Source organism: Corticium candelabrum, chromosome 3 (assembly GCF_963422355.1).
Source record: "Corticium candelabrum chromosome 3, ooCorCand1.1, whole genome shotgun sequence".
NCBI classification, from domain to species: domain Eukaryota; kingdom Metazoa; phylum Porifera; class Homoscleromorpha; order Homosclerophorida; family Plakinidae; genus Corticium; species Corticium candelabrum.
The window spans coordinates 9,648,343-9,663,173 of record NC_085087.1 but is presented as its reverse complement, the minus strand read 5'-3'; the positions used below and the strand labels follow the sequence as shown (position 1 = coordinate 9,663,173).

General features: G+C 41.4%; 1 protein-coding gene across 1 annotated transcript; it reads right to left on the bottom strand.

The window, feature by feature from the left end:
• Nucleotides 1-408: 408 nt before the first annotated feature.
• Nucleotides 409-14,685, bottom strand: LOC134176647 (cystathionine beta-synthase-like). Its single transcript, XM_062643307.1, has 17 exons — nucleotides 14,500-14,685; nucleotides 13,461-13,567; nucleotides 9,212-9,346; nucleotides 7,940-8,019; nucleotides 7,463-7,532; nucleotides 7,331-7,395; nucleotides 7,153-7,222; nucleotides 6,997-7,088; nucleotides 4,910-4,987; nucleotides 4,662-4,794; nucleotides 3,353-3,458; nucleotides 3,122-3,202; nucleotides 2,488-2,583; nucleotides 1,776-1,814; nucleotides 1,607-1,715; nucleotides 754-838; nucleotides 409-689 (listed from the first exon to the last, which is right to left on the bottom strand). The coding sequence occupies exons 1-17, from the start codon at nucleotides 14,613-14,615 to the stop codon at nucleotides 580-582; spliced, it is 1,572 nt and encodes a 523-aa protein (XP_062499291.1). The 5' UTR covers nucleotides 14,616-14,685; the 3' UTR covers nucleotides 409-579.
• Between the last annotated feature and the right edge of the window lie 146 nt (nucleotides 14,686-14,831).

Here is a 14,831-nt window from a genome sequence, read left to right as displayed (position 1 = left end):
CCCGAGGGTACGTACGCAACGTGGGCGTACAGTAAGTGACCACGTTGACCTTTTTCGGCGTGTTCGCTCTTTCCATGCACATCAACTCTTCCCCCCTTCACTACTTAGTATTTCCTCCCTCTGCCCAACAGATGTCCTATTTTTAATTCGGAGCGAAAAGACAATGGGCATTCTTTCTCCGAGAAAGTCACGCCCACGCCGGTACCTAGCTAATACAATGCCACCCAACTGTTGCGTCAGGTGAAAGCAACAATGACGTCATTGCCATATTAAATGTATATGTGCCTATATATTAATTTGGGGACTGTGTGTCTTGTTGGGAAATGAAGTCAGTGCATGCCTAATAATTAATTAATTAATTAATTAGTCTACTGTATCACATGCCACAACCAAAGAAATTCAGACAGACACGGTCACTTCACCATATTTCCACCCATTTGCGTGTTAATTGTAAGTCACATGTCATAGTCAACTCGCAATGTGACTCTCTTGTGTTTACATAGCAACAACACAAAAACTAATAATTGATAATTTGTATATTTGCCAGCATGAAGACTGTCGATTCAGGCAGCTAAACGTTCACGTTGAATCGGTTGTCACGCCCTGACGAGTAATGTAATTCAACAAGTCAATACCAGTTACCACACCGACTATCATCTGTTTCTCGATTGCTTCTTTGGTTCCAGAATCTGTGATTAGAGAGAATTAATTAATGAAAATGTTGTGTATTGTGTTGCATGTTGAATGTCTTACAAACTGTCTGTTTTTGAACGGCAATGGCAAAGTGGTCTTTCTCTAGGATGCGTGATAAATCAGCCAGTGACGTTGACAGGTGGATCTAAATATCAGAAAAAATTAAAATATTAAAATATTTTTGAGACATTTTGTTCCAAGAAAGATGCATCTCTCAATACATTGCACTATTGTATTAGATACATGCATCTCCCAATACATTACATTATTTTAGCTAATGGAAAGATGCATCTCTCAATACATTACACAGAAAAGATGCATCTCTCTCAATACATTACATAATTGTATTGGAAAAATGCATCTCTCAATATATTACACTATTGTATTGGAAAGATGCATCGCACAATATATTGCACTATTGTATTGGAAAGATGCATCTCTCAGTACATTACACTATTGTATTGGAAAGATGCAGCTCTCAATACATTACACTATTGTATTGGAAAGATGCATCTCTCAATATATTGCACTATTGTATTGGAAAGATGCATCTCTCAATATATTACATAATTGTATTGGAAAGATGCATCTCACCAATACATTACATAAGTGTATTGGAAAGATGCATCGCACAATACATTACACTATTGCATTGGAAAGATGCATCTCTCAATATATTGCACTATTATATTGGAAAGATGCAGCTCTCAATACATTACACTATTGTATTGGAAAGATGCATCTCTCAATATATTGCACTATTGTATTGGAAAGATGCATCTCTCAATACATTACACTATTGTATTGGAAAGATGCATCTCTCAATATATTGCACTATTGTATTGGCAAGATGCATCTCTCAGTACATGCCACCATATCTCTCATTCATGTACAGCCTCACATCCCATGTTACCTTTTTGAACTGCTTGTAGAGCATATCAGTTGCAGGATCAGACGGTTTGACCTTTCCACTTAATACTTTTGCAAGCAGATTACCCAACGTCACCATTCCTAGTATATCACTACACAACAAACCATCAATCATACAACTTGCATACAAACAACATGAAACTGTTAGGCACCCTCCACTAGTGACTACTGGAAGTTGATCATAACCTTGTCTGTAATCACAAAGCAAACGATACTGTAATTGCCTGTTGCATTGAAATACATACAAACGACCCAACAGATGGATAGACAACTGGATAGACAAATAGACAGACATGCAGCCAGTTAGCCCGTCAAACAAACTGACTCAACAAAATGAACGTTGCCACAAACTGACAAACAGACAAACAGAGTTACAGTGTAAATAAACATAAACAAACAAGGACACAAACAAAAACACAAACAAAAACACAAACAAAAACAAACAAACAACAACACAAATAAACAATAACACAAACAAAGCAAACAGACAAACATACAAACAAACAACACAAACAAACATACATACAAACAAAGCAAACAGACAAACATACAAACAAACAACACAAACAAACAACACAAACAAACATACAAACAAACATACAAACAAACATATAAACAAACATACAAACAAACATACAAACAAACAACACAAACAAACAACACAAACAAACATATAAACAAACATATAAACAAACATATAAACAAACAACACAAACATACAAACAAACATACAAACAAACATACAAACAAACGCAAATAAATAAACCCAAACAACAATGCAAACAAACATAAGCTCCTGCATCCACACACCCCATAGAAGAAATTGCCTTAAAACTCAACTCAACACACTAAACGTCAACTCACTTGTTAAGAATGTCAATGCAGTTACCACATGTCACACCAGGCTCAACCGTAATCGGAGGCTTCAGATCCAAATTTCCAACAGTCTGTCGCCACCACCTATACAAACACACACAAGTACATACACACCACAAAACTTTCTTAAAATATAAATAAATAAATAATTAAATAATAGACAAACACAGACCACACAGATATGCAACACAAATGAACAAACTGAGACATGCATTTAGCCAGGCAACAAACAAACAAACAAACTGATTAGCAACCTGAGTGACAAACAAAACAGACGAAGGAATTAGCAAGCAAATGGACAGACAACAAACAGACAAACAAACAAACTGATTAGCAACCTGAGTGACAAACAAAACAGACGAAGAAATTAGCAAGCGAATGGACAGACAACAAACAGACAAACAAACAAACTGATTAGCAGACTGAGTGACAAACAAAACAGTCAGAAATTAGCAAGCAAATGGACAGACAACAAACAAACAGACAAACTAATTAGCAGACTGAGTGACAAACAAACAGACAAAAAATTAGCAAGTGGACAGACAACAAACAGACAAACAAATTGACAAAATAAAATGATAAACTAACATATTTATACACATAAACAAAGATAACTTTTCACCAAGGCCTCTTTGCTGTTTCATCTTCTATCTTCTCCAGGTGACCGTGTTCTGTCATCCAGTCATCAGACAAAAACTTTGTCCTGCAATAAAAAAAATTTATCACAAAGTGATTGCTTGTGTGTGTGTGTGTGTGTGTGTGTGTGTGTGTGTGTGTGTGTGTGTGTGTGTGTGTGTGTGTGTGTGTGATTGTGTCTTTGTTTTTCAAGTTTGAACAACTAATAGACACTCACATGTAATTTCGAACCGAGTCTGGCAACAGCATAACACAACGCTGATCTTCTCTTAGGTCCTTTGCTGCTTGCACTGCAGCAGCCATAACAGATCCACTTGAACCACCTTCACACAATATCATCATTATGCAGCTGTCTGTCTGTCTGTCTGTTGTCTGTATGTCTGTCTGTCTGTCCATTTGTGTGTCTGTCTGTCTGTGCGTCTGCATGTCTGTCTATCTCTGTCTGTCTGTCTGTCTGTCTGTCTGTCTGTTGTCTGCGTGTCTGTCTGTTCGTCTGTCTGTCTGTCTGTTTGTCTGTCTGTTGTGTGTGTGTGTCTGTCCGTCTGTGTGTCTGTCCGTCTGTGTGTCTGTCTGTCCGTGCATCTGTCTGTCTGTCTGTCTGTCTGTCTGTCTGTCTATCTGTCTGTTGGATGAGTTGCATTTCTTTTGGTGAGTGTAGTAAAGACTTCAACAAAACAGAAGGAGAAGAAAAGGTTCAAGTTGACATATGCAGCTTCAGCTGCTACCGTTCCAGTGACATTGTTGCCCGTTTGGAGATCCCACCTGTTGCTGTCAGGTTCTATGCATTTGTTACTCTATTTCTCTTGGCTACACGTCTGTGACGGCTATGGATTGTCATTCATTGTGTCGTTGCTTCTATTGTTTGATGTCCAATGTTCTCGTTCACTCATCTATCGTCTCAGTTTTCCTGTCCTTTGTTGCTGCTCTCTGGAGTTGCTGTTGTGGCTAATCCTGCTCATTGAGCTTCTACGCACTCCCTCTGGTTTGTCAGTCATCGCGTCAATGCTTCTTTCGTCTGCTATTCAATGCTCCCGTCCACCCACCTGTTGTCACCATCTACCTGCCCTCCGTCGCTGCTTTCTGGAGTTGCTGTCGTGGCAAAACCTGCTCATGGGCCTTCTACGCACTCTCTTTGGATTGTCAGTCATGATGTTGTCATTTATATAGTATGCCGTTCAATATATTGTCGTCCATCCGACTACCCGCCTTTCCTTACCACTTCCTGGAGTTACCGTCGCAGTCAAGCCAACTAAATCAGATATGGACATCTATGTCCCTTTATCTTTGCGTGCTGTAATTCTGTTCGTTTCTTGAACCTATAGAGTTATCGTAGTTTGCGTACCTGTTAGTGTAGTTATTCAGTGTTTTACACATTAGCAATAGTCTCGGACTCTAGGTAGAACATTTCGTTTTAACAGTAACTGTTGTAGTAGTAAAGTTTGTTGACAATAAACTTGATTCTGTCTGTCTGTCTGTCTGTCTGTCTGTCTGTCTGTCTGTCTGTCTGTTATGACAACAGCACATACCACACAGCAATCCTTCTTCTCTTATCAATCTCCTTGCAAGAACAAACGACTCTTTATCTTCCGTTTTTACCCACCAATCAACGACGCTTCGATCCAAAACTGTAGGAATGAAATCATATCCAATTCCTTCAACCTATAATTGAAAACAAGCAAAACTCATCACTGCAAAATATAACAAAGTATCGGTATCTGTGTATATTTCATGCATATGACACTACAATGACATGTTATTGTATGTGGTCACATACCTGGTATACACTCACACCAGACTCATTTAGTGAATCTGGTTCTGCCAATATTGAGCCTAGAGGATCCACACCTACGATCTAATAAAACAATCATTGGGTACCATCAGGCTACATTAAACGGCAGTACAGAACTAAAAGAGATGCATCTTTACAATACACACTAGATTATATGTATTAAAGGGATGCATTTTACAATACACTAGACTATTGTATTGGAGGGATGCATCGCACAATACACTAGACTATTGTATTGGAGGGATGCATCTCACAATACACTAGACTATTGTATTGGAGGGATGCATCTCACAATACACTAGACTATGGTATTGGAGGGATGCATCTCTCAATATATATTTTTCAAAACTGTCACCAAAAGCACAAGGCAAATTATAAGCAAACTACAACACAAACTAAAATGCAAACTATAACGCAACCAAGCACACACACACACACACACACACACACACACACACACACACACACACACACACACACACAAGAACATAAAATTAGGAAAAGTCAAAACCAAATTGGCGTTTGGCAAGGTTAGCTGGCACACTGGTACCAAGCTCCTTCTTGCCAACAATTGTCAATGCCCAATTATTGATCATGTCCAAATTTAGTCGTTGAAGTGTCACAGACAAATGATGTGACCACTGTGCTTTGAATTGGCTCGCTGGCATGTCTAATTGCATGGGCGCCATATTGCTTGTCTCTGTCAGTATTGCAATTGAGTGAAAGATGTGTCCTAGGGATTTGGCAGTTTCTCTGCACTTCTTGTCTTTTTGTTTTTCTTTTTCCACTGCTGCAAATGCTGCCGTAGTGCTGCTCCCTGAGATGTTACTTTGTGCCCAATGGCGTGTTATTGTAATGTCTAACAATAGTTTCTTGCCTCATAAAAATCATAGACAGCTATGTCTGGGCGTTGCTTGTTTTGAAATTGAGCTGTCAGTTCTCTACGGCAATGGGGGCTTACTTCCTGCAACATGTTGTAGTAGTTGTCCAGGAAACGGTTGTGACTGAATATTGGACCTCCTCCAAATTGGCACGTGAGCAAATGATAGCCTTGTTTGTCTATGTCTTTACCACACTGGGGTATGCATTTCTCAATGGTTCTGAGTCCATGAAGACATGTCCCTAGTCGCATAAGTGCTAAACTGAACACAGCTAAGAGTGAATTTCTGCAACACTGGAACTGTATCTAGCCAAACCCCTGCCATCGGTCCACCACAGCTAATCAGTCTTGCTCTATCTTCTCTTGTAGTGCAGTTCTGTAAGAATTGTTGGAACTGTTTGTCTTTTTTGATTGACTGCAGTCGAGATTGTAATTTATTTGAACAATTGGAAAGATCCTGCAAAGAAGAAACCAGTGGCTCAGTTGTTGTACACGAAGTGTGATGATCCTCCAAAGCTTCATTCAAATCTGCTGCTACAGATAGGGACCCATCAACAAATGCATCAGTGAGCTTGTCGCAGAAAGAGAAACCAAACGTTTGTCTCTATTTCCAAAATTGTTTAAGGTGTTAGCCAAGCTTCTACTAAAGCTGATGTAGCAGTATCACTAAATGACATTAAGCCGAATCTCCCATTCTTGATGCAGAGTGTCAGTTGTTGTTGTTGTTGTTTTGACAAATCATAGCCTATGATTTTCTCAGAAGTGTTAATGATTTCGCTGTCATGACGTCCTGTCATTGTGCTTATAAGTCTTGGAGACACCGTTCGAAGAAGGTGCATTGTCTTTGGGACAGCACAGTAGCGAAGAATACACTAGACACTATTGTATTGGAGGGATGCATCTCACAATACACTAGACTATTGTATTGGAGGGATGCATCTCACAATACACTAGACTATTGTATTGGAGGGATGCATCTCACAAAACACTAGACTATTGTATTGGAGGGATGCATCTCACAATACACTAGACTATTGTATTGGAGGGACGCATCTCACAATACACTAGACTATTGTATTGGAGGGATGCATCTCACAATACACTAGACTATTGTATTGGAGGGACGCATCTCACAATACACTAGACTACTGTATTGGAGGGATGCATCTCACAATACACTAGACAACCGCACCTTGACTGAAGGAAGTTTTTCTTTAATTTTTCGTCCAATACCAGTAATTGTTCCACCTGTTCCAGCCGTCAACACTATCATATCAAGTTTACCTGCCAAAAGCCAATCATTCATGATCACCATATCTATGTCCGTGTCTCACATAGAAACATCTACCTTCACATTGTTCTATTATCTCTTCGGCTGTTTTATCATAATGTGCCAGTGGATTACCAGCATTTCGATACTAAAGAACAAAAATAATAAAACAAACAAACAAATAAATAAACAAATAGCAAATACAAATATTGACAGAAACACTTAAAAACTAAACAGACAAAGACAGCAATCACACCTGATCGAGTATTATTGAGTTCGGTATCTCCTTGTTGAGTCGTTGTGCTACACTAATGTGTGACTCTATTTAACACAGTTGAATAACATTACACAATTCAATCACAAAAAATATCTGCACATCACAATTCACCTGGAGAATCAAAAGCTGCTGATGTGGGTGTACGAACAATTTCTGCTCCCAAAGCTCTCAAGACATCAACCTGTAATGTGGAAATGGAAGCAACACAAGAGTGAACACTTTGTCAAGAGATAATACAACAAACACTAATAAACAACAGACAAACAGACAGACAAATACACAGACAAACAACATAAACAACATACAGACAAATGATGCACACACACACACACACACACACACACACACACACACACACACACACACACACACACACACAGACACACACACACACACACACACACACACACACACACACACACACACACACACACAGACACACAGACACACAGACACACAGACACACACACACACACACACACACACACACACACACACACACACACACACACACACACAGACCGATTTTCATCATTGTGCTAGACTAGATGTTGTGTAGTCAACTGGAAATTGACCTGTAAAACTTACCTTCTCATTGCTCATCTTTTCAGGCATAACAATAATACACTTGTAGCCTTTTACTGCTGCAGACAGAGCCAATCCAATCCCTACACACAAGCAAACCATTCTAAACAAAAAAGCAAACACACATACAGACAGACAGACATCTAACACAAAGAAACTCCAACACAGATTGACAGATGCTAACAACCAGATTACAGTCAATGCTTTGATTGACAGCTCATCTCAAAAAGACGCTGCACGTCTGCTGTCTCTGCAGGGTAAAGGAACCGGGGCTTGGCTAAGTGCTGTACCTTCCTCAAAGAAGTTTGTGCTATCACCCAACAGTTCTATTTTGGCAGCTTCAATGAGGTTAGGGATTCCTGTCTCCTTTCCTGAGTGGGTCAACAAGTGCGATTGTGGTCGAGATTTAGATTTAAAGCGCTCTGACGCAGATGGATTCCACCTCCTAACATGCAAGAACGATGGCAACCCTGTGTGGACCCATGATTCGATGATGTCAGTATGGTCTGAGTGCTTGAGTTCAGTTCATCTGCCCCACAAGTGTGAGCCGAGGTACCGCTACACACATTCGAACAACCAGCCTGACATCCTAGTTTATGACTCGGAGACAGGATCTAACGTTGAGTTAGACGTGGCACTAGCTCACCCATGGGCATCAGACATCTTACCTTGTGCAGCTACAACTGGGGGAAGCGCGGCAATGAGAAGGGAGCAAATCAAGAAAAACAAGTATGCCCAGGAATGACTACCCGGTGGATATTGTCCAACAGTCGTGCCTCTTGTATTCGAACATTTTGGCCATTGGGGGGAGAAAGCGTCTGAGTACTTGAGGGTCCTCTCTGCTTTGTGGAGAGATGACAATGGATGATCTAACATTGCTGAGTTCAAGACACACTGGAGACCACAATTTTTGATCAAGCTGCAGCAATGCAATTTAAGTGTGATCTCTAGGAAGATGGCAGTAACTTCAGCTGGACAAAAATCTTGCAGTGTCCTTGATGAATATCAATTTGTTTTAAACTAAGTGGTTAAACGTATTCTGCCCCCATGGGGTCATCTGTTGTAGCCTTAAGTGTTTGTTGCTGATTTAGAGGAACTTTACTTAAAGACTAGCTTTTAAGCTCTTGATGGAAATTTCTTTGGATTTAAAATATATGTATTTGACAGACAGACAGACAGACAGACAGACAGACAAACAAATAAACAAAATGTAATACACACAACAACAACAAGAAGAAGAAGCAAGAGTCATACCAAAACCCACTCAATACAAACCTGTGTTTCCAGATGTTGGTTCAATAATCACATCTCCCGGTTTCAGCTTCCCATCTCTTTCAGCATCTTCGATCATTCGAACACCAATCCTATCCTTCACCGACCCTCCAGCATTGAAATACTCACACTTAGCCACTACACAAATCACCACCATTAATCACATCACACAATCCACTTCATACACAATGTGGAAAGCCACCCAATGATGACAAGCCACACAATACAATAGTCTAGTATATTGTGAGATGCATCCCTCATAGTCTAGTGTATTGTGAGATGCATCTCTCCAATACAATAGTCTAGTGTATTGTGAGAGGCATCCCTCCAATACAATAGTCTAATGTATTGTGAGATGCATCCCTCCAATACAATAGTCCCGGATATAGGACGGTTGGTTTGAATTTTTGGTGTTGTTTTCTGGTTCCTTTTTTTTTTTTTTTGAATTCTTTTGAGTTTGTTGGCCAGCTAGGGAGAGTGGACGTGAGTCCACTGCTCCCTAAGTTTCTGCTGTCAACGCGTTGGCTTTTTCCGTGAATTTTGAAATGCGCCGGAAACGCTGCCCTCGTTGCCATCGTCTATTTCATTCATTAGGACGTCATTCTCGTTTCTGTTCTGTTTCTGATGGAGGCACATCGTCTGGATTTCCTACTGAGCCTGATCTGCATCTGGAATCAGATTCTACCTCACCACGTGCACGCAACACTTCGCCACGCGAACGCAACATTTCGCCAGGTGCACGCAACGTCGTTTCAGCTGAACTTGCTCTACCTGAAACGCTTTCGTCTTCCCTTGACGACTGTACTTCACAACGTTCACAAGTGCGTTCTTCTATTTCTCCTTTGATCTCTGCAGTTTCTGTCCGGAAGTCTTCCGTTTGGTATGATGACTCTGTTCACACCTTTGTCGCCACGGCGACCACCAGGGATGCCGCTGATAAGTCGACACCTGCTGACACAACCCCGCCTCTTCTGCACAGTGGTTCTGTTGGTGTTGCTACGAAGCTCTCTGATGGTCATAATGTCCAGTCTAATCGTTTTCTCCCTCGCCTACGTCTACCTAAGGCGTCTGATGATGTCTCCTGGCGCGAAGTTGATAATTGGATTAAAGTAAACGTCGTTCCTCTTGTCTTACAAACTCCCGATGTAAATTCCAAGTTTGCTCTTCTTCATGGCAATCTTTTCTCGTTTCTTAAGCGGCGTTTCGGCTGTCAATCCACGTCCTCACGTAAACGTAAACGCGCTAACAAGCTAAAGTCACAGTCTACCGTTGACGATCTACGTTGCGCTAAGAATGATCTGCGAAAGAAGTTCAGACAAGCCAAACGTGATGGCGTGTCACCAGATGTCATTCTTCATCTAGCCCGTCAATTTCATCAACTAGTGCGTCGACACAGCAAGCTGAAGTTTTCCCAAAACAAGCAACGTGTTAAGAATTCTGCTGTATCCGCCAACAAACGTTTCACGAAAAACTTTTGGAGATTTGCTAAAGATCTCTTCTCTGATGATGATGTTTCTTCTGAGGATGTCAGTCCAAACTTTTCTGTTCAAGTTGCCGACCAGTTCTTTCAGAACACTTACTCAAAGGGATCCTCTGGACCTTCCTGTCCTTCTGATGTTCCTACTCTAAAGAGCCCCAAAACCCAGTTTGACATCAGACCAATTTCTGCTAATGAAGTTGCCCGTAAGATCAAACATTCACGAAACAGCTCAACTCCAAGTCCTCTCGATGGTATCTCTTACCTAGTGTTGAAGAAATGTCCATCACTCCTCCCAGCATTGGTGGATTTATACAATTGTTGCTGGTTATCCTGTTCTGTGCCATCTTTGTGGAAAACTGGTGTCATTCGACTGATTCCCAAGTCTGGTGCTGCAGCTGATCCCACTACTCCTTCAAACTTTAGGCCAATTGCTTTGACCCCTTGTATTGGAAAGATCTACACTTCAATCCTGAAAGACAGATGGTGCGACTTCCTGCTGAGTAATGGTTTTCTGGATACATCAGTTCAAAAAGCCTTTTTGCCTGGTGTGTGTGGAACAGATGAACATCATTTTAAATTGTGGTCTCTCATGGAAGATGCTAGAAGGAATCGTCGCTGTCTGTCTGTTTGCTGGTTGGACTTTGCAAATGCGTACGGATCCGTGCCTCACTGGTTGGTTCGAGAAAGCTTTGTTCTTCATCATGCGCCACTCCACTTACAGAAAGTGGTTATGAATCTCTATTCATCACTTCAGCTGCTGGTATCTACATCAGAATGGTCCACCCCTTCTATTCCATGTCACAAAGGGGTATTCCAAGGCGACCCTTTCTCGGTGATAGTTTTCAATACAGTGATCAATACTCTAGTTCTTCAATTACAACAGTCTGCCCCATCGATTGGTTACAAGTTACAAAACACAGAGCATATTGTTAACACTCTTCTCTTTGCTGACGACTTAACTCTTCTCGCCAGAAATTCCAAGAACCTACAAACCCTCTGCGACATCGTGTCCAAGTGGTGTTGTTGGTCACAACTGTCCATCAAGCCTTCAAAATGTTCATCGCTCAGTTTATCGTTCAAGCCGTCTTACCATGCCCGTGACCCTGCCGTTTCTGTTTCTGGTTCTTCAATTCCATTTCTTGGTGAGGACACCTTCAAGTTTTTGGGAATGCCAGTAAATGGGAAGTTGAGCACTGTGTCTTTCAAGGAATCACTAAAGGCTAAAGTTCGTCAACTAATGGAAAAAGTTGATTCTTGTCTGCTTAGCTGTTGCCGAAAACTCAAACTTTACAGTCAAGGAGTGTTTCCTAGGCTCGCTTGGTCACTGTCTTTAGTACCACTGGCTCCCAGTTGGGTTAGAACAGACGTGGACAGCATAGTGACTTACTTCTTGAAGAAATGGACGAAACTACCCAGATCCGCATGCACTGTTCGTTTATATTTGGAAAAGTCCAAAGGTGGTCTTGGCCTTCCTTGTCTTTCGCACTGCTCCTCAAAATTTCAGGCATCTAAATCTGCTCGTTTTTTGACCTCATCTGATAACACAATCCGGTACCTGGCAACAAAAGCTGCTGTGAATGGGTTTCACCCTGAGAGATTTTCTTCAGTTAGAGAAGGACTTGTTTCTTTATCAGACTCACCTGGACTGTCAGGCTCGTCGCTTGGTGAAAAGACCAAAAACAGACTTGACAAGAACTTTCAGCAGCATCTTCTGGAGACACTGCAGAGCCGCAAAGTGCAAGGAGCGACAAGCCGGATTGACAATTCTGCGCCAGATTTATGGTCAAAAGTTGTTTACAGTTTAACATCAGAACATTTCTCTTTCATTCTAAATGCTGTCTCGGAGTCATTACCAACGAATGCCAATCTTCTGCTGTGGAAGAAGAGAACAAATGATGGATGTCCACTCTGCCATAAACGACAGACTCTTCTACACGTTCTAAATAATTGTTCTGTTCTCCTTAAGAGAGGCTGTTATAATACCCGGCACGACGCTGTTCTCAAGATAATCTACGACACCATCTCTCAGAATACGTCCACCAGTAATTACAACGTTTTCGCTGATCTTGCCTGCAGCACTGTTCCATTTCCAACAGACATCGTTGTGACCGCCAAAAGACCTGACGTCATTCTATGGAACGACGTGGTACAGAGAATTTACCTAGTAGAACTTACTGTCTGTCATGAGTCCAACTTCGATGCAGCTGACGAAAGAAAAACTGCAAGATATTACGACCTAGTGCAGTCTCTGTCAGAAAAGAGATATCTCGTAAAGCAATTTAACCTTCTCATTGGATCGAGAGGTTTTATTCATAATGCCAATTTGAATTCTTTGTGCACGGAACTACGTATACCAGCTAGGACAAAGGAGAACATGTGTCTTCAGATTATCAAGACTGTCATGGAAGAGTCATTTAAAATCTGGATCAAGAGGAACAGTTCATAGCCTTGTTACTGTGTTTAATTAATGGTTAACTTAGTCTTCTCTTTTACTTTAGTCTTGCTGTGCTAGCCAACTTCGTTGTAGCTAGTCTAGAGCTCTTAGCTGCTGTCCCATATGTCGCCACGGGATTGTTAACCGTGTTGGACAGGGGTTGCTAGCTGCTCCCCATTTGTTTATTTATTTCAATAAATGGGTTTGACCGACTTTGACCGTGTATTGTGAGATGCATCCCTCCAATACAATAGTCTAGTGTATTGTGAGATGCATCCCCACAATACAATAGTCTAATGTATTGTGACTACAAGTGACTGACAAAGTAATAAACTCACAGAGTTGACACTTGATGCCGTAGCTGGCTCCGATCTTGTTGATCCTTACGAGTGGTGTCTCTCCAATGTGATGAAGAATGTTGGGCAAGATGTGAGGATTTGGTGACCTACAATACAAACAGCCATTTCTCATCACAAATATGCTCGTTCACACTCATCACTGGCTACAAACCAACGTGACATATCAAGGCTACATGATTGATAATGCGTGTTGAGACTTTCTGTGTTGATACTCAAGATTTGGCAAAATATTAATATCAATAAATTGTTAATAATTAATGGCAACTGGTAGAATTCAATTTCTGAAATCTACTGCCTGTTGGGATAACCAGCAGTCACGAGGAGAAACAAAAATACCGAAATCTCTTTGTTCAGTGGGATTATGATCCAGTGGCGTAATGAACGTGGAACACACCAATATGTATCAATTCAATCGGCGACTTCGAATATCTACCATGTAGTTCAAACGCCTGTCCAAGTCTTCACTCTAGTTTCACCACCGCGAGATGCACACAAACCTAGAGTCCAGCAGTTGATCACTGTACTACCCTATAGGCTTAATCCCATCATCTGCTAGACACTCTCATGATTGTTATCATATGTGCACAGATGCCACGTGACCACCACCACCACCACCACCACCACCACCACCACGTGTTGGCTGTCACGTGACTGACTAGGCATCTACAGTAGCTATTCCATTAATTAACTTACAGCAAAGTGTAATAACATAGACGTCTAAACAATGTTATTCCAGCAACATTCTGCCTCACTTCACAACTCCAATAATTTCTGCTCTTTGGAAAAAAAGAGAATCACCCAGACAGTACCACAAAACCCGCCCAAGTCCCAACACCTCCGTACAACCCTACTACAAACACAACAACGTGTCCACACACACACAGGCGCCTCACTTCCGGATTGACTACAACAAGCCACGCCCACTACTATTCATTTCGCCCGTTTTTTACGCCCAACGAAGTGATCTCGAGCCGATCGGATGGCAATACGTAACGAATAACAATACAGTCTAGTTAACCTGTTTTGTCGGCTGTGTGGTGACTTTTTGTCATCTTTTTCTCTCGTCCATGTGCAACGTGACGGCGCGTCGGGTCGTATCCAGTCTCTAGTCGGAGATTTGAGTTGTTCGTTCATGTTGTTGAGTGTTGGATACGCGTGCTCTCACAAAGCGCTCGTAATTGTGACAATTCCGGTGTCGCGTGGGTGTGGCGAGATTGCGTGCGCAGGAAATGTCATTTGAGTGAGTTGGTTGAGCGGGAGGATGCTGTAGAGTTGTGACTGACTGTAGAAAGTTGGTTCAGTGATTGTGTAGATGGTATACGTAGGTTGAAGTATAATGGTAACGGAATG

What these genes read in the sequence shown, in the direction of transcription:
- LOC134176647 (XM_062643307.1), bottom strand. Translation starts at nt 14,615, where the DNA reads ATGAACGAACAACTCAAATCTCCGACTAGAGACTGGATACGACCCGAC. An exon ending in AGCAGCTTTTGATTCTCCAG is followed by an intron (nt 7,396 to 7,462) that starts GTGAATTGTGAT and finishes TGTGTTAAATAG; the next exon opens with AGTCACACATTAGTGTAGCA. An exon ending in CGTTCAAAAACAGACAGTTT is followed by an intron (nt 690 to 753) that starts GTAAGACATTCA and finishes CTCTAATCACAG; the next exon opens with ATTCTGGAACCAAAGAAGCA.